The sequence below is a fragment of the Mirounga angustirostris genome, unplaced genomic scaffold (assembly GCF_029215605.1).
Source record: "Mirounga angustirostris isolate CCGP_5_RB_7025 unplaced genomic scaffold, mMirAng1.0.hap1 SCAF_17, whole genome shotgun sequence".
In the NCBI taxonomy this organism is placed as follows: Eukaryota; Metazoa; Chordata; class Mammalia; order Carnivora; family Phocidae; genus Mirounga; species Mirounga angustirostris.
Window position 1 is genome coordinate 42,451,124 of NW_026991725.1, and position 18,338 is coordinate 42,469,461.

At 61.4% G+C, this 18,338-nt stretch overlaps 1 protein-coding gene across 3 annotated transcripts in view; it reads right to left on the minus strand.

Annotated features, from left to right (window-relative positions):
* Nucleotides 1-2,809: 2,809 nt before the first annotated feature.
* The window catches only part of TBC1D16 (TBC1 domain family member 16), a 76,922-nt gene continuing 61,393 nt past the window's right edge, over nt 2,810-18,338 (minus strand). Inside the window, exons 5-12 of one of the 3 annotated variants that reach the window (XM_045888325.3) lie at nt 17,261-17,408; nt 16,126-16,293; nt 15,532-15,680; nt 14,336-14,470; nt 13,418-13,604; nt 11,397-11,576; nt 9,089-9,235; nt 2,810-8,360 (exon numbers count right to left, since the gene is read on the minus strand). In XM_045888325.3, the coding sequence (XP_045744281.1) occupies nt 8,112-8,360; nt 9,089-9,235; nt 11,397-11,576; nt 13,418-13,604; nt 14,336-14,470; nt 15,532-15,680; nt 16,126-16,293; nt 17,261-17,408 (1,363 nt within the window). In that variant the 3' untranslated portion in view covers nt 2,810-8,111. The remainder of the gene's footprint in view (nt 8,361-9,088; nt 9,236-11,396; nt 11,577-13,417; nt 13,605-14,335; nt 14,471-15,531; nt 15,681-16,125; nt 16,294-17,260; nt 17,409-18,338) is intronic. The other 2 variants (XM_064583180.1, XM_045888326.3) reach the window with 2 other exon arrangements.

Here is an 18,338-nt window from a genome sequence, read left to right on the forward strand (position 1 = left end):
CGGGTGAGGAGCCCAGTAGGGGACAGGCTTCCCCCGCCAACACTGAACTGCACACCAGAAGTCCACACAGTTCTGGAAGGCAGAGTGGAGGGGCACCGAGGGGTCAGCCACTCGGGAGTAACCCTCTCAGAATCTTCCGCCTGACTTCCCGAAGCTGGTGTCCGGATTCTGACCACAGGTGTCCAGTGAGCCCAATCCAAAGCTCTGACCTCCCACCCCGGAAGGACTCCCTGGCCCTCGCCCATCGCCGTATTCTACCGTTAGATTTTAAAACTACCGGACCATTGAGCTCACTCATCACGAACTTGTGGTCACAAGGACCCTCGGTATCTTTTTCTATTGTGCGTAGTCATGGCCAGGAATCAATGAACTTTATCAGTAGATCTCGCATCTGGTCCTTGGGAAGGCTTCCCATTTTGTTGCACTGCACATGTCTCTCCTGGCTTGAGGGGCTTCTGAACCCGAGGGGCTGCCGTCCCCGGTCTGCGGCACTGGACCCCTGCTGCAGCATCCTGATTTCAGCGCCCAAACACAGACTTAGAAAATCACTAAGGCATTCTCTCCAACGACTCAAAATAAAAAGCGCCCTATTTTGTTCAGCGTCAAATTGCTGATGGGAGAGCTGGGGTGGCTTCTGACCTGTCAAGCAGATGTATTATCATAGACAGAGACCGAGTGGCCTATTTTCAAGCCACTTTGTCTAAATTACAGTCCACGCCCCAGGAGCCCAGAGATCTGAGCTCTCTCCTGTGACGCGGGGGGAAGCAGGTGGGGGAAGGGGGCTTCTGGGGTGTCCCAGTGCCAAACCTCATGGGGCCCACGAGCCCACCGGCAGGTATCTTCCCGTCTGCAGAGGGCATGAAAGTGACCGGGCAGGCCTGCTCCCCCTGCCGCCCCAGATGGACACGTGCCCACAGGCAAGGCTCACACATGCCCTTCAATCGCGAGGTCGCTTGTGTGGTCGATGATGCGTAGGGACAACTGTCCTCTGTTCTCGCTGCACTTGCCTTGCAAGCCTGGTGCCCTGTCATCTTCAGGAGGTTTTTTTCTCAGTGGTGGGAAGGGCCTGCAGCCAGCCTGGGGGGGGCGCGGGTCCGTCCTGAGGGCCGGTGCTCCCAGAGGCGAGGGAGGCAGCTTGAACCCAGGAGTGAAGGGGGCTGGCGGGGGGGTCTCCTGCTCCGTGTGTGGAGGGGCCACTGGTCTGGAGGTTCCCCTCCCCGGGACAGGATGACCGCACTGGTGCCTCAGCCAGAGAACAGAGCCAGACCCCACGGGCTTCCTCGGGCTTGGACTCAGGGCGGCTCCGTGGCCACAAAGGGCCAGGAGCAGAAAGCGCCCCGCATATTTGGTGCGAGCCCCCTCCCACCCCTGCTCGCTGCATGTCCTTAGGTGGGTGGGTGGGGAAGGACAGACACCAGGAATGACAGACTGAACTGGTCACCGGGGCTCCTGATGTGACATGTCTGGCTCACCTGGGGCTCTGCGGTAAGAGTCACACCTGTGGAGAAGCGTGGGGGGAGGCCGCTCACACACCGGGTGCCTCTGGTTTGCCCCGTGGGCCCCGAAGGTGTGGGCCTCTGACCGGCCTGTCCTTGCTCCCTGGAGGGTTTGCAGGACACATGTATGCCTGTCCCAGGAACCCCAGCCACCTGCTGTCCTCGCTCAGGCTGGGGCAGGTTCACAGGGCAGTGCAATGGCACTAGGCCTCCCTACAGGATGGCCACTCGCCTTGAGGTGAATGAGACCCCCAGGAACATCTCCTCTGTCGCTAGCAGGGGTAGAAACGTCGTGCGGTGTGGATGGCTGTCTATACCGCAGTAGAAGCCGGTCCCAGGCCAGGTCCTCGGGACCGCAGGAAAGCAGAGGGCTGGGCCTTTCCGGGGCTGGCCCTGAAGAGCCTGGCTCACTGGGCAGCATGTCCCCTTGGCTGTCCCTGTGGCCGTGACTGCTGGGTTGTTATTTAGGGGAGGACAGAGCGGAGCAAAGACAAACATCCTGCTGGTACATCCTGGTTTGACCAGACCCAGGGAGCCAGCCGCCCTACAGGTTTGAAAAGCCCTTCTGGGTGGGGCCGGGGACAGTCCTCGGCCCCATGGCGGGGGGTTCCCTCTGTGGGGCTGAGCTGTGGGGTCTGCACCATCCCTTCCGGAAGATGAGCTGCTCTGGCCCCTGGGTTCCAGGCCCCATCTCTGCCTGCTTCAGATTCCGGCCCCTCCAGGTTAAGGCAGGGGCTGGCTTTCCAGCATGACGGGGAAACAGCACATCCATCCCCCAAAAGGGACCAAGGTTTCTCTACGCGGTGCCACCAGCCATGCAGGGTTGATGCATCGCCTGTCCTGCTGCCCCCGCCCAGTGGCACCTGCCCAGCCAGCCTCAGGCAGGGGCACCCCTGGCATGCAGACGGGCTGACGAGGCTCTCAGACATCTCAGCCAAGGCCAGGTAGGTGGAGGGTGAGGCGGGCCCTGCAGACACAAGCCACCCACGGTTGAGACACCCAGGAGAGCTTTGCACTTGCCCTCCGCCCCTTGCAGACAAAGAATGGAAAGGTACACACAGAACAGTGGGAAACCAGCTTGAAATCCAAAGGTGCTGCCATGAGGGCTGGGAGCCCATTACCCCACCACCATGCTCCAGGAGAACCGAGAGCAAGCCTCAGCCTCCCCTTGCCCACCCTCCCCCAGTGCCCGGGCCTGGCCCCGCAGCAAGGCTCGGAGGGCTCGGAGGGCTCGCGAGGTGAGAGGAGCTGACACAGCTTCTCAGCTTCATGCCCCCCACCCCCCCACAACAAGGTCAAATTCACCTCGTTTCCCTCCTTACAAAAGTTCTCAAATGCAAGACTCCAGCCTTTCCTGAAATCGGAACCCTGGCAGCTGAGTCTCAACAAAACACTATGTGTGCTTCCATGCGCTGGGGCCGGTCTCGGGGGGCCCCCACTTGCTGGGGGTTCATAGGCCTTCCCCAGCCTTTCATTAACTCTCCAAGGCAGAGACAGGAGCCGCCCTTGCTCCCGGCCATCTGCCCCTCCCCCATCACGGAACCCCCAAGAAGCATCTGTGGGCCTTCCTTGCACTTCTGTGGGGGGCCCTCTGTGTCGAGCACCGGAGCCTGCCACGTGTGGGCCTAACAAACCCCACCGGACCTTCTGGAGGCGCCGAACAGCATCCATTTGTTGTCAATGTGATTTTATTTACTTTTTAAGGGGAATCCATGAGAGCCGGAAGCACTGTTGGGGTCATGGTGACCAGGGGGTTGTGGTGACCAGTGCTGGGCCGGGGGCAGGGCTTGACTGACAGGTGACTGTATCCACAAAACACAGAGAAAGAACTGCTTGCCATGGACAACAGTAATCTGTTGATAATGGGGGACAGTTCGTTAAAATTTTCTTTCAACCGCAGAGCCCTGCCCTCTAAGCAGAAGTGCTGGAGGGAAGAGGGCCCTGTGGTTGAGCTCTCTTTGAATCTGGTAGGTTCTCTTCCCACCTAGAAATTCAATGCGATGTATTTAAAGGGCCAGATGCCTGCAGGGTGTGTGCGCCCCTGCCCTGCTCCCTGGAGGCCCAGGGAGGCCCCTCCCTGGGTCCAACAACACTGACTCGGGAGGCCAGAGTCCCCGCTCAGGTGGTTTTCACAGTGGAGGGGGAAGACCTTGCACGCACGGACCACATTCCTGCTGAAGAGATGAACATCCTGCAGGGGCGCTGAGGTTATGGTTCATGGTTGACTTTTCTCGGTGGCAGGAGTGGGGTGGCATGGGGTGAACATTAGAGAAGAGGCACAGAGAGGTTTCCTGTCGGCTGGGTATGCGCAGCAAGGTGGGCATGAGAGGGAGTGGGTTTGCTGACTCCCGAAGCTGCGAGAGCTTCGGAGTCGGGGACACGCTGCCACTCTCGGGCAAAGCTGCTGAAGGCCAAGGCCGGTGGTCTCCTCCCTGAGTGGCGGGTGAGGCCCCAGGGGGCTTGGTAAACCACCCTCAGGAGAGCTTTCACACCGGCCATCAGTGGGGTGCGTGGGTGGGCGTCATCCTTCTCATTTTACAGGTGGGGAAACTGAGGCTCAACGCCGCTCACCCCCTAGGGGGAGCCCTGGCCTCAGCCTTCACAATTTGGGAGGACAAAAACTGGTTAGTTTGGGGGCCATTCCCTTTGAGCCAGGAACATCCAGAGACAGAATGTTTCCACTCCAAGGGACAGCCAGCCTTGTCACGTGGCTTAGAAACACAGGCCTAATGGGATCCTGGGCTGTCTGGCTCCCTAGAGTCTCTGGGGATGTGGCATGTCCAGCCTCGCGTCCCTCCCTTGGCCTCGGGCCACCTCCTCTGGCCCAGTCCACACCCCTGCACGTGTATGTGGGTCTTCCCGGGGGAACGCCTCTTCCTTCCTCCCTACTGGGCGGGCACCAGGGGCCTCTGCTGGGCAGACAGACTGGAAGAAGTTTCCTTTTCTTCGCCGGGTGAACCCTGGCGTCCCTGACACCCGCCAGCCTCCCTGCAGGGGAGCGGAGGCCAGATGGAGGACCGAGGCTTCCGCGGGGCATTGCCCTGAGCAGATTCCCATCATCCCGGGGACTGCCACACTCCAAGGGCTGTCTACCAAATAAGAAACGGCCACGAGAGCTCGGAGGGACCTCACACAAACCGAGGGGGAAGCCACAGAGCACCACCCCCCACCATGACGGCCCCCAGTCTTTGCCCCATTTCCGTATGTCCACCTGTCAAAGATCAGTGTGGCTGACCTCTGCCAGCCACCGCCACTTAGCCTGGGAGAAGCCTCCGTCTTAGGACCAGAAGCTTCGTCCTGCCCAGATGCCCTCCCCAGATGGGGCTTCAGGCTGGGCTCTTACAGATGAACTCAAAGGACACGTGCCCGAGGTCCCGGGTTTGAAAACCTCCGTGCTGCCTGACATGCAGCGGACCAGGACCACGTGCCTACTGATGGCGTGCGGACAGAGCTGGTGTGCGTGTGCACTCCGATGGAGCCGGGCGTCCCCTCCTGGACTGCAGACCCTCCCCTTCTGCAGAGGTGGGCTGGGGCCCCTCCCCACCCCGTCCATTCCACCCCCACTGATGGGCTCAAGGACACCAATTCCCACAACTTGTGGATCCCAGTCTTCCTGGCTGGGACTTGAGTTGGAGTCTTCTGGAAGAGCACACTGTGCTCCTCTGCACCTAACCAGGCCCCAGCCCCGCCACCCTGTGCGTCCCCCACCCTCCCGGGACCCAGCATCTTCCTGCCACCCCTTCTTCCCTGGGAGCGTGAACCCTCCCTGGGCTGGTGAGTCCCTGCCATGCTGCCCTGTCTATGCCAGGAGGAGCCTCTCTTCCCAGGGGCCCCGGCGACATCCTGGAACGTCAGCACAGACATTAGCAGTGGGGAAATTAAGTATGCGCGCACACGCACACCAGCCAATAACATTAAGTGTCATTTAAAAAAATGGGTTAAATAAGCAGCATCACCGAGGATGGTCGTGCCGGGCTGATTATCCCATATTTGCACGTCTGGGAGGTGGGAAGGCTAGAAGTCTAATGACGGAATTATCACCCTAATGCCTTTTGCTGGCTGGGAATAATCCTGGGGCTGCAGGGTTTTTGGCTGGTTTCCTCTAATTGCACTCAGATTAAGGGAGTCCTGCAAGGCAGGCCTTCCCCAGCCCTCCAGAGCAGCGTTTCCTCAAAGAGCCCACACAACCAGGTCTTCGGCTTCTGAGATTCTGGCTGCTCTGAGAGGCGTAGATCTCCAGGGCCCTGCTCAGCACAGGGGTGTGAGGCGGGAGCAGTGAGGGCGGGGTGGCACTTGGTACGGGGTCTTGGGGAGCTGTGGGAGCTGGGAGATTCAGCGTGAATGCTTGGTATCCAGGGTCCTCCGAAGTGAAGGGATCCCTGGACACCCCCCCCCCCCCCCCCGCACATACACAGCAGCCCAAAGGCACAAGGTATCTCAGAAAAATGCACGGCTGCTACCTCCTAGACAGGGGGAGCTGAGGAGCATCCTCTAGCCCCTTGGGCATCTCCTGCCTTCCCGGGAGAAGTCCTGCCCCCTGACAGCAGAGCCCCAAAAGTTCCTGGAGGGGGTGGCAGACGTACCCACAGCCCAGCTCCTCACCCTCTGAATCCCCAGCCCCCTGCCGTCACTGCACAGCGCCTCTTGCTAAAGGGAGGGGTCCACTCCCCCACCCCTGGATGCTGAGTCCGGCCATGGGACTCGCTTTGGCAGTGGGATGACAGCAGGAGTGGCCTCCCCCAAGGCTTGGGAAGGTACCTGTGCATTTCTCCTCCTGCGCTTTTGCCTTGACCGGGGTGAGCCTGCAGCGCGGAGGCAAGAGATGGCGCCAGGTCTGAGCTCTACACGTGAGCAGCCCCTCTGGGATGTAACCAACAGTTGAGCCAGATATGGGAACACACCCAGCCAAGACCAGAAGTGCCCAGTCTAAACTGCTGACCCTGGACGGTTAGGGAGATGGGTCTGGGGGCTACTCATCACACAGCCCTGCTGCAGCGCGGTGGTTAACCAACACTCCGTTCACAGGGAGGCGGTTTCCAACGCAGGATCGGTGCAGCGCCTTTTCCGCAGCAGATGGGGGCCAGCACAGAAAGGCAATCCCCTTTTCCCAGACGCAGAGCAGGTAGAAGTCCACCCCACCCAGCCTGGACCCTGCTGCAGGGCTGAAGCGGCCAGCGCCCCAGGATCTGGGGACTGAGGGGGCTCCCGGGGGCTCTCCCCAGAAGGCTCTGGGAACTCGGAGATGCTGGAGGACTTGAGCTCATGGAGAATAGATAAGCTTCGAAGGAGGAGGCTGGTAACTTCCTCTCTTCTGTCGATAAACATCTTTTTAAAGTGGCGCCGGCAGCGTGGCTTGCTCTCCGGGGACAGGAGTGGAGAGCAGGAAGAAGCCTCCGTCGAGGCGGTGTCTCCACGATGACCTTCAGCACTTCACGGGCGTGCAGGAGGACTCAGGGAAGGATTCAAGCCCCTGAGAGCCCACCAGCTCAAGAAGTGGCTTTCTGTGCAGATGGCTGGATGCTTTCCAGCTGGTTGGGAGTTCCCACACCCTCCTCTGTCCATCTCCCTAAATCCCAGAAGGAGCCACCGACAGGAATCTTCTGGAGGTGGGAGTGCTGTCCTGAGTGCTGGCTACATTATGGGGTCGCCGCTGAGCCCTGCTACCTGAGAAGGCCCCCGGTCACACGGTGCAGGCCCTGCAGGGAAGCGGGGGTCCTTCCAGGCCTCTTGGATGCTTCTGTCTCAGGTGCTCAGCTAATGCGGTCCCACTTCCCTCAGACAGTGAGATTTTGCCAGAGCACACACAGCCCAACCCACGCGGCCCCCAGCAGACTGCTGTGTTGGGTGAGCTTGACCTAAACAGAGATCCTCATGTAGAACCAGCCCCCCAACTACGGGAGAGGGGTCCAACAACCCCCAACAGCCTGAGGCTCGGGCTCAGCGGCAGGCAGGTTCTTTCACATACCAGGAGTATAAAATGTGTAAACGGACACTGAAGAGCCCCCAGCCTCTCAGACCCTCAAATTGCTCCTACACCTGTCTATCGTGAAGTCACCAGGACTTTTCTTTTTCTTGCAGACATCTTCATATTAGCTTTGAAGCTGTGCAAAGTTGAGACTGGCCCGCTCAGAAAATGGGGCCCAATGAGGAGGCGTGTCCAGCTTGCAAAGATGTCCCAGGCCTGGACGGGACCCCCTTCTGCTCTGCATTCCCTGTGTTGCAGCGGGAGCAGGCCTTCTCCTCCTTTCTCGCTGCCCGGCAGTGCCGCCCATTGCTGACGCAGCGGCAGAGTCCCTGAGGCACGCTGAGACCCACCACAGGCAGGCAGCCCGAGAAGCCAGCAGCCTGCCTCTCCAGGCCGGAGGGCCGCGCACTCTGGCCCCACTGTTCTGGGAGGTGACTTTTCTCTGGGCAGCTGGTGGGTCTTACTTCAGTCACTTCGAGGCTCTGCTTACGTCATTAATACGAAAAGGTTCCCTTCCTGTCGCCCCAAGTCTTTTTCCTTACGTTTCTCTACCATCCCCCGTCCCCTCCATGCCCATCCCCACCCCCTCCCACGTGCCCAGGACCTCTGCTTAGGTCCCCTCCACCTTCCTCCAGTGCAGGGAGCCCCACCTATCTGCGGAAACCGAAGCCTTCCCGAGGCATCTTTGGGCCCTTCTTGCCTTCTCTGGGGGGCTTGGGCGAAGGCGTCTCCACCGTGCCCCCGTAGGGACAGCTCTCCGAGCCCGGGTAGTGGCCCGTGCATTCCACGGCAGGCATGTATCCGCTGTCCCACATGCCCGTCCCACACAGCTTACACAGGTCGTGCAGGCTGCAGGGGATGCGGGGCAGGAGACGGAACTGGTGCAGCAGGCTGCGGGCCTGCAAAGAGAGGACAGGGGGTGGAGAGGTGGGGCAGGCTCCCAAAGGCCTTCATCCGAAGGGTGAGCAGGCGGCCAAGGGCGGCCCAGGGGCCCGCCTCAGTGGCAGTCCCTGCCCTTGGGTCTGCCCCCTCTGACTCAGCCCCCCAGCTAGGATGCCCCAGCGCTCCGGCCGCCCTGCGGCTCCACCTTTCAGCCTCCGCGGGCTTCGTTCCCGCTGTCGTGGGCAGCGCCGTGCCCACTTCCTACCCACGCGACCGCTGGCCCCTGCGTCGCTCCTTACAGCCCCCGAAAACCACTACAGAGCTTTCACATGGGCATCGCCAGCAGGAGGCTGGGAAGTGCGGAGTGGCCAAGCTCAGCGTGGTGCCCCTTCCTTCCACTTGCCTTGGATGAGACGCAGCGGCCCTCCCCCAAAGCTGCCTTCTCAATCTGCCTGGCTCTGGGCTGTGAGTGAGGTGCCCCAAGGTGGGGGGGGGGCTGTCTATGAAGCCGGATAATTTGTTCATTCCACGCAGCGGAGGAGGCCCTGGTGTCCGGGCCTGATGGTGGACTAGCCCTGTGCGGTGGCCTCCGCAGGGAGCGCCCCCAGGAGCGCACGGGGCGGGGCCTGCGTTCAAGCCCCGCCCTCGCGCCGGGGCTTGGAGCGTGGGCGGGGCTCTGTGGCCAAGGGGCGGGGCTCTGCAAGCCTAGTGGGTGGGGCCACTTGGGGGAGGGGCAGGCGCTCACCTTCCTGAGAACGAGCTCCCCGTTCATGTGCATGGCCAGGTTTCCAAAGTGCAGGAGCATCTGGTCGGTGGCCAGCTGCTGCTCAATGACGTCATCCCCGTAGATGGCCACGATGGCCACGCAGATGAAAAGGTGGAAGTAGTCCGTCTGAGGGGGAGGAGAGCAGGGTTCAGATAAGGCCCCAGGTGGAGGCTGAGTGCAGAGCTGTGGGGTGAGGCTGTCTGGGCTCATGTGGTCCTGGGCAAGCCGCAAGCCTCTTTTGCCCTGTTTCCCCACCGCACACGGGCCAAGGTCAGTACCTACACCCAAAGGCTGCTGTGACATGCAAAGGGGACAAGCTCGTGCTACCCACGGGCTGCTGCTGGGGAGCCCTCTGGGTGCATTCCGTCACAGCGTCCTCTGAGGGCTGACCCACGCTCATTGTGAAGTCTATTCATAAAGGCGCTGAGAAGAGCTCGTAAAGGTGCACGCAGAGGCTGGGTGTGAATACGCCCCAGTGGGCTGTGGAACAGGCCAGCGAGAAAGAACGTTCTGGCAGTTACCCTCTGGTCAGTGTCTTCCTCCCTCCAGGCTCAACATCCCAACTCTTGTCCCAGAGATGACCCCTAGGTTTGTTGCTAAGAAATCGAGAAGATCCTAACAGAGAGGAGCAAGACAGCTTCCTGACGGCCCCACGGAGGGGTTACCATGATCCTGCTGTCTTTCACTATCTCTTCAAGGACTCCACCGGGGACCCTGCTGCCCTCCTTGGAGACCACCTCACACCACTGCCCAGCAACACCAGGCGCGCAGCAGGAAGCTGGCGCTCCATCGGCTGGCATTTGACTGGGGCGCATCCTGTGTGTTCCCCTGCCCGGATGCTTGGAGGGGGCGCTGCCTTTGACTCACACTGGCCCCCGAGGGCAGAGGAAGAGTAAGGAGCACCAGGAAGCCCATGTTTAGTCTCCCAATGTCGACCGGCCGGCCAGACGGAACAGCTAGGCCAGCCGGGCGGAGCCCACAATTCCTGCTGAGGTCAAAGTCAGCAATGCCCCGCGCCCTGCCTGCTCGGGACAGACCGTCCCCCAGGCTGTGGGGCCTCGGGCTGCCTGGCCCCTTCCTTTGAACTAATCCAGAATGGATTTGTTCTTGCTTTGGCTCAGAACGCTCGCCCGGGGTGGGAGACAGCAGGATTCCGGGAAGGGGGGTGTGCAGCTCCTCTCAGAGACAAACGTGGGGAGGAAGGGGTGAGGCATGTCCCACACAGGGCTGGGCAGCAGGACAGGACTAATTCCATTCACGGGACAGGCCTGGGGCAGTCCAGGCCCCACGGACACATGAGTAGTAAACAGACAGAATAGAGCCTTTCTCTCTCAGGGGTCACTTCAAAAGAGCCCCCCCTCCCATGGCCCTCACTCCCAAGGAAGTAGCCTACTCCCACCTCCCCGCCCCTCCCCACCCCTGCGCCATTAATGTCATCAGGGGCGGGGCCCATGTGGCCAAATGCGGTCCAGCACACTAATCCAGGCCGGGCCGCAGAGCCAGACCCGGGCCAGGGGGCGGGTACGGAGACGGCTTGGGGCACCAGGGCGGCTTCCTGGGACTTGCCGCCCTCCGAGAAGCTCCTCCTGCAACACCAGCAAGAGTGGAGCCTGCCAGCTCACGTGTCTGCAGATTGGCCCGGCGTCCCATTGACCCCTGAGGTCTGTCTAATGGAAGCTGCCGGCTTCCAGGGCGAGGACAGAGCCGGCTCTTGCAGAAAGGATCCTGGCCACCTCCCGGATGTGTCAATACTATTTTTTTTTTTTTTTTAAAGCTGACGGATCCAGAGAGACTTGCCCATCCTTCAACATGGCCAACTTGTTGCTAAGTTGGGTGTTAAAGCCATGGGATAGGGACGCACGCTCTTGGGGGCTTTGCAGTGGAAATCTGGGGAGGGACGCTGGGTCCTGGGCTCTCCGGAGGGGCTGACGGGGACGCAGGGTCTCAGGCTCTTTCCCTGCGCGGTCCTGAGCGAGCAGGGAAGGAGGGCCTGGTGGCCGGGGCTGCAGGGGGCCCGCTCGCCCTCACCGATGTCACCCTCACACTGATTGGTTGTGGCAGCAGGGAGCTGGGCCCCAGGATGTGGTAATGAGCACAGTCAGTGGGCAATTTGCATCTGTTTCAGTTACTTGGGAGGCGAGCTGTTGATCTGAAGGCAGCCCCGGGGGACGATGAGAAGGCAGGGCCTGGTGTGGTGGGGCGTGTGGGTTATGGGGGCTGGGGCTGCGAGGAGGGGACCCCGGAGGGCCCCGCCCCCGCAGGGTGCGGCCGCCTGGCCCTGGCTCACCTGGTAGTGGGCCCAGCAGGCCTCCCAGATGCGCAGCGCCTCGGCCTCGGGGAACTCGCGCTTGAAACACAAGAGCAGCCAACGGTGGCAAAAGAGCATCTGCAGGCCGTCCTCACCCAGCGAGACCAGGTGCTGGTAGAAGCGCAGGTGCGTCAGCCGCAGCAGCTCCCGCAGGTAGAGCTGGGGGTGAGGCCAGGACCAGTGAGCCCCCAGGCTCTGCCCAAGGTGCCCACTCCCCCTGAGGCCCTTCCTCGGGCCCCCAGCCCGAGAAGCACGCGTGCCGAGCACGGGGCCTCCATCGGCAGCGTCTGCACCGGCTCACGTTATTCTGCTGCTGGAGTCGGACTCACACCTGTCTTGGCTAGTTCACCCCAGATTTCAGACTGTTCTGGAGGCACAGCCCGGGGCAGGCAGAGCATGCTGCCCTGCTGTGGACCGGAGGCTCCCCAGGTCTCAGCCACCACACAGGGCGGTTTCTGCGGCTCCCGCCTCCTGGGGAGGGCGAGCAGATCATGCACGGAACCCCCAGTCCAACCACCTTCCCATCGCCAAGAACCATCATCTTCCAGAGCTGACTTAGAGCGGGGAGGGGGCATTTCTGAACCTCAGGGTGCTCGTTTCCTGCACGTAAGGTCACCACCCAGTGACGTGGGCGAGGGACGAGATCGAGGCTCCTTCTGTCAGGGCCCGGCTTGGGCTGCTGACTTCAGAGCCCTGAGAATATCCATCTCTGGCAGCTAATGAGTCACGGGGCCGCGTGCTGCATGAGCCCGTCAGGAGCCAATCGCGTCAGACCCCATAATTACCTCCCCGGGTGCCGTGGAAACCTGACATCACAGGGCCGATGCAGAGAGGGGGCAGCTGGGGGTGGGGGGTGTGTGTGTGGTGGGGGGGACCTGGGGCAGGGCTCCGTGACTCACAGGCCCCTCCCACACAAGCAACCCATCATTCCCGCTGGAGACAGCCGCTGGGGCCCTTGGAGGGGCTGAGTCTGAGGATCTTTTCTGACCGGCCCAGCACAGCGTCAAGACCACGCATGCGGCCTACCCCCGCTTACCCCACGCGGACGTCCCCTGGCCTTCCAAGCCACACCTCCTGGACCCTGGCTCCCTGGTCCTCAGACCCCCTGCTGTGCTCGGCTCGCATCCACAGTCAGACCCCAGCTCCGGTCAGTTCCGTCCCCGTCGCTCCTGACATGGCCGGTCCCAAAAGTCCAGGCCACACAGTATCACTGTCCGAACCTGTGCTCGGCCAAGTCTGGGCACATCCCGTGTGCTGTGGCATCTGCCTGATCCGCCTGCCTGCCTACTTCCCGTCTCTGTCAGCTTCCCGGCTGGGGTCCTCTCCGGGACTGGAGAGCCAAGACCACAGCCTAGTGCCCTCCACCCGGCACTCGGCAGGTGTTTGGAACACCCAGGAGCTGCCTCGAGTGCTGACTGAAGGCTCCTGGCCCTGCCTTACCAGCTCTGCCTGTCCCCCTCGCCCCCAACATTCAGAGCTGCTGGGTCTGGGCAGGTGAAGGGAGGCCATGAGGAGGGGGCATGCTGGCTGGGCACTGCAGGAGGCCTGGGCCTGGAATGGGGCGTGGTGACTGTCCAGGGGGCCTCAGGAGCCCCTCCCATTCCTGCATCCTGTGTTGGAGCCTTGCAGGGAGCAGCCCAGATGTACCTGAGGACCCATCCTGTAAAGCACAGGGCCAGGTGTGATGGGCCTCCCCTTCCTCACTCCTCCACCAGGGGAGGGGCCTCCCCCGACAGCCCAGCCTGCAGGGGGCATGGGGTGGGGATGGCAGCAGGTGTCCTGGGACTGAGGAATAACATGCGTTCCTCCCACGGAGCTTGGCCTTAGCAGAGGCCCACGGCTAAGCCCCCAGGCCCCACTGGCAACGCCCACCCTGGCTTTTTCTGCCTGTTGACCCATAGCAGCCATGCCACACGTGGCCACCAAGACCTCAGGCAGCAAGGGCAGGAGGCAGCGTACTCTCCCCCAGCACACTGTTAACCCGCACGGCCCAGCCTCACCAGCTGTCTCTCCATGTCCTCGTCCCGAGGAGAGCTGACGAAGATCGTGTTCTGCATCAAACCCACAAAGCACCAGAAGGTGTCTGATTCGTCCAGGACCTCGGCCAGGATGGGCGCCACAAGGTCTGACATGCCCTGGAAGTAGCCGATGGCTGGGTTGTATACGGCATAGTTCAGCAGGATCCTCCTGGGGACGCAGGGCAGAGAGCAGGGAGTCAGTGAGAGCGGGCCTCGATATGGCCCACCCCTGCTGCGCTCTTGACGGCGTGTCGCCCAGGCTGGAGACCCCAGGCTGCCAGGATGCGCTCCCTTCACCTCGATCTCAGGGCAAGGAAGGTAGCCCTCAGGGCACTGTCCTCAGGGTCTAGGGAAATGGAGTGGCCTACAGGAGCCCCTGGGCAGGCCCAAACCTCCAGAGCAGGGGAAAGAGAGTATATGGGTCTGATTTTCTTAATGGTGGCTGCCCGCCTGTGACAAAGGATGGGTGCGCAGGGACATTTGTATGGGCTGCGAATTTTGTGCCATCATTTGCCAGGTGGTAGAATGTCAGAGATGCAAGTCTCGGGCTCTGTGTGGTTTCATGGGCCAGAGGACCACCTGTTGGGAGGCTCAGAGGGAGGCTCATCCAGGGCTGGTGGGAGCCAAGCAAGCCAGGCTTGGTGGAGGCCCAGGGATTGGAGGCTTTGCTGGTACCCTGGGGAGGGACCAGCCACAAGACATGGACTGATGTTGCCTAAAGTAGCTAATGAGCCTCTGCTTCTGGACCCCGCCCCTGCTGCTGTTCCTTTTCTTCCCAGAAGGCCGGCGGAGTCCCGAGGGGTAAGGTGACCCCGAGTGGCAGGTGAGGAAGTGGAATGGGGGGGGGGCAGGGCTCTCCTCCCCTCCGGGAGACCCTCGCTGGCTGGGGAGGGCAGGTACCTCATGCTCTCCACGTTCGGATTGTCTTTGCCTCGAAAGAACTGGTTGCTCCGATCCGTCCGAACCACATCCTTGTCCACGGTGAACTGCACGTCACGCCAGAACGCTTTGTGCTCTTCAGGGGTCATGGAGAGCCTGGCACAGAGCAGAGCGCCGGCCGGGGGCTCCGCGAGCAGCACGCATGCGTGTGCACACACGCAAGCACACACACGCACGCGCATGCACACACACGCACTCATGCACACGCAAGCACACACGCACACGCACACACACATGCACTCATGCACACGCAAGCACACACACGCACGCGCACACAACGCACTCATGCACACATGCACGCGCACACACATGCACACGCAAGCACACACATGCGCACACACGCACACACATAATGCACTCATGAACACGCAAGCACATACACGCATGTGCACACATGCACTCATGCACACACACATGCACGTGCACACACACGCACTCACGCACACGCAAGCACACACACGCACGCGCACACAACGCACTCATGCACACATGCACGCGCACACACACACTCATGCACACGCAAGCGCACACGCACACACATGCACTCATGCACGCACACACGCACGCACACGCACACACGCACTCATGCACACGCAAGCACACACACAACGCACTCATGCACACACATGCACGTGCACACACGCGCACGCGCACACACACACGCACTCATGCACATGCAAGCACATGCACGCACGCGCACACACACTCATGCACACACATGCACACACACGCTCCAGGCAGGGCCCGTCCTTCCCCACCCCTGCTCCTGATGGGGGCTGGGCTGCTGCCGCCGGCAAACCCTCCGGCTCCCCACTAACTTGGGGGTGCTGGTTATCCAGTGTCGGGGAGCAGAGCGGGCCGTGGCCCGCGCTCAGCCAGGCCGAGAGAGACCTCAGCCGTCAGCTCCGGCCCAGCGTGTCCGGCGGGGCGTCGGTGCCTAGCTCAGTCTGTCGAGCTCTCAAACGCTGACACGGCGCTGAGGAGCGAGGAGCGCCGGGGATAACGCCGGCTCCTATCCAAGCCTATCACTCCGTGCCTGGGACCCATTTTCCAAAGAAAGTCTGGGTCACGGAACATATTATCAGTGCGGGGTTGCACCGCCAATCGCCGGGTCGGCTGAGTCCCACCGGGGGCCGGGCCGGGCCGGCGGCCCTTACCTCTTCTGCTGGATCTCGGCGTATTCCCGGCGCTTCCGCGCCCGCAGTGCCTCCCTCTCCTGCGACGTGGACTCGTGGCTGTAATACCGCAGCAGGAAGGGCCAGACCTCCCCCCGGATTGACACATCAATGCCGCCGAAGAAAATGGCCTGCAGGAAGCGGCCGAAGTTGGGGAGGGGCCAACACAGGGCGGCTCAAAGCACCCCCAGCCCCCGGAGATTTGTGTTTTGGGGGCTTTGCTGCGCCTTGGTGACAGCTGATGCCTTGATTCAGGTCGCTGTGATTTGCACATGTTTGGAGGGAAAGTGGCGGCCCTCCATTCCCATACAGCACACAGCCAGGCTCATTTCAATGTCAATGCCCACCCTGGTGTGGCGCTCAGATTAACGTGTCGTTCTCACGTCATGGCCTAATCCCGGTTTTGGAAGCGCTGCATTTCACCGCGAGCTGTTCTATGCAGCCTGACTCCGGGTCCCCCAAGCCCGCTCCCGAGGTTTCCTTTTCAACGCAGAGCCTTTGATTGCTTTATCGGGCGGGCGTGTTCACACAAGGGGGCAGCCTCCGGGGAGGCGGCCCTGGGTGCCCCCGGCTTACCTTGCGCAGTTTGTATCCCTCCTCTACCTGGCCCAGCTCGTTCAGGTGGCGCAGCCAGGCCGCCACGTCCAGCCTCTTGTACATGCTCTCCTCAGGGTGCGTCTCGGAGGAGGGCAGTTTGGGGCGTCGGATGGAGAACTGCATGCACGTCTTTTCGTCGGTGACCTGCTGGCCCGGATGGAGTCCGGAAACTCCGGGAGATAAGCACCTGGCGGGCGGGCCCCCGAAGCCAGCCCGCTCTCCCCAGGACAGAAAAGCCCCCTCTCACCCCACCACACCCCGAAAGGAGGGGGACCCGCTCTCCCCACATACAGACCCCTAAATGGCAAGTGTAATTAGACGCAATTAAAATGAAAATACCTTCATCTTAACATCGGTTTCCCAGGTCGCTGGGCTTCCCCAGCCCACTCCCACTGACGGACCAACCGATGGACCATGGCCCCCCCCGGCTGACCCCCCCCCACTCTCCCCGCGACCCCCAGCCGGCCGCAAAAAACGGAATTAATGCCTCGAACGGCCCAACTTCCCTCTGCCGGGAGGGCCTACAATAAATTACATGTGATTGGCCACAAACAAAGGGACCGCTGTTCCCCGAGCAGGGAGCCCGCCTGTCAGGTTGTCTCCACGGGCAGTCACGAATCCAGGGCAAAACTGCAGCTGACATTTAATTCAAAAATCAAAGGTTGCTCGATGTAGGGGGAAAAGCAAGCCATACTACTGTAATAAGGAGAGCCAGCAGGAGGCTCTGTGGGAAGGAAGGGGATCTTAAAGTCAGCCCCTTTCTAATAAGCACATACAGTATCTTGAACAGATAATTAAAGAGCTCTTATTACATTTGTATGTAGATTGAGCAAAATATGGCAGGAAGCCTTGTCAAAACATGATTTTTCAAGTGCAAAGCACTGACTTTACAAGAAGACCTGGGCCTGCTTCAGATCCGAAGTGGCCGCTCTGCCAGCCCCCCAGCGACCACGGACCGCCAGGGGCCCCCAAGGTCACATCCTGTGAGGCCTTTGTGCGGGGAGAGCCCTGGATCCCCCCCATGGGCGGGAAGGGCAGGGGGTGGGTCTGGCCGCGGGGTGCAGACCTCACGACACCCCCCACCGGGGCAGCGCCCTTCCGCCCCCTGGGCTACCTGGTCCTTGAGGTGCGTCTCCACACAGTATTTCCAGCGCTGAAACACGTCAGACAGCTTGTCCAGGCCGCCGTGGTGGAAATGGAAAACCTTGAACTGGCTCTCGCGGCTGGCGATGACCATCTGGCCGCTGGTGCAGGCCTCATCGCTGGGCGGCCGCGGCAGGGGAAGGGAACGGGGCAATGAAGATGGAAACCCCGGCTTTGATTTCCAAGTATAATCAGAGGCCCCTATCACTGACCTCAGAGGCAGGAAACAGGAAGGCCCCTGGAGTTTGGCTGCTGGCTGCAGGGGGACAGCACTACACCCGCAAGGAACCCACCACCCGCTTGGCTGAAGAAGGAAAATAGCCCTCTCCTGGGGACTCCGGGAAGGAGGACTGCCCTCGCTCCCTGCTGGGCTGCCTGAGAGGCCCTGGGTCCCCTGCCCCGTATGCTCCCTCCTGTCCGGGAGATGCAGGGGTGGATGGCGTTGGGTGGAATCAGATTTTGAACCCAGGTGGGGCGGGCACTGAGAGAGCCTCCTCCATTGGTCTGGGAGGGACTCCTCCTCTCACTCAGGGAGAATCGTCCAGGGAAAGTCACTGAACATCCAACAGGGCCATCAGTGCAACAGCCAGAATGTGGCTCTGGGTCCGGGACCCTCTGGGGACACACCCGCTTCGAGCACAGGTCTTCGGTTGGGGCTATTCTGTGGCTGGGCTGCCGTGCTTTTCAGGAGAGATTTGATGTGGCCACGAGACAGGACACTATTGGTCTGCCCACCATGAGAAAGGGGAGCCTCCCTCCGGAAGGCCAGGGCCCCGTCTTGCACACAAAGGCCGAGCTGCAAAGCCTCTCCGTGGGTAACTGGGAGCAGCCTGTAGCAGCTTTCTGTACGGCCCCCACCTGGCTGTTCTCCAAGCCAGAGTCTGAAGCCACGGCAGGCCACCGTCACCCTGACGGCAGGTGGAAGAGGCTGGTAGCTGCCCCGACCCAGTTCCTGGGAGCAGCCATCGTGGGGTACCACTAAGCCCCCCAGCTTAGTGATGTCGGGAAGCAAACATTTGGGAAGGCGGGCATTGTCCCTGGACCCGAAG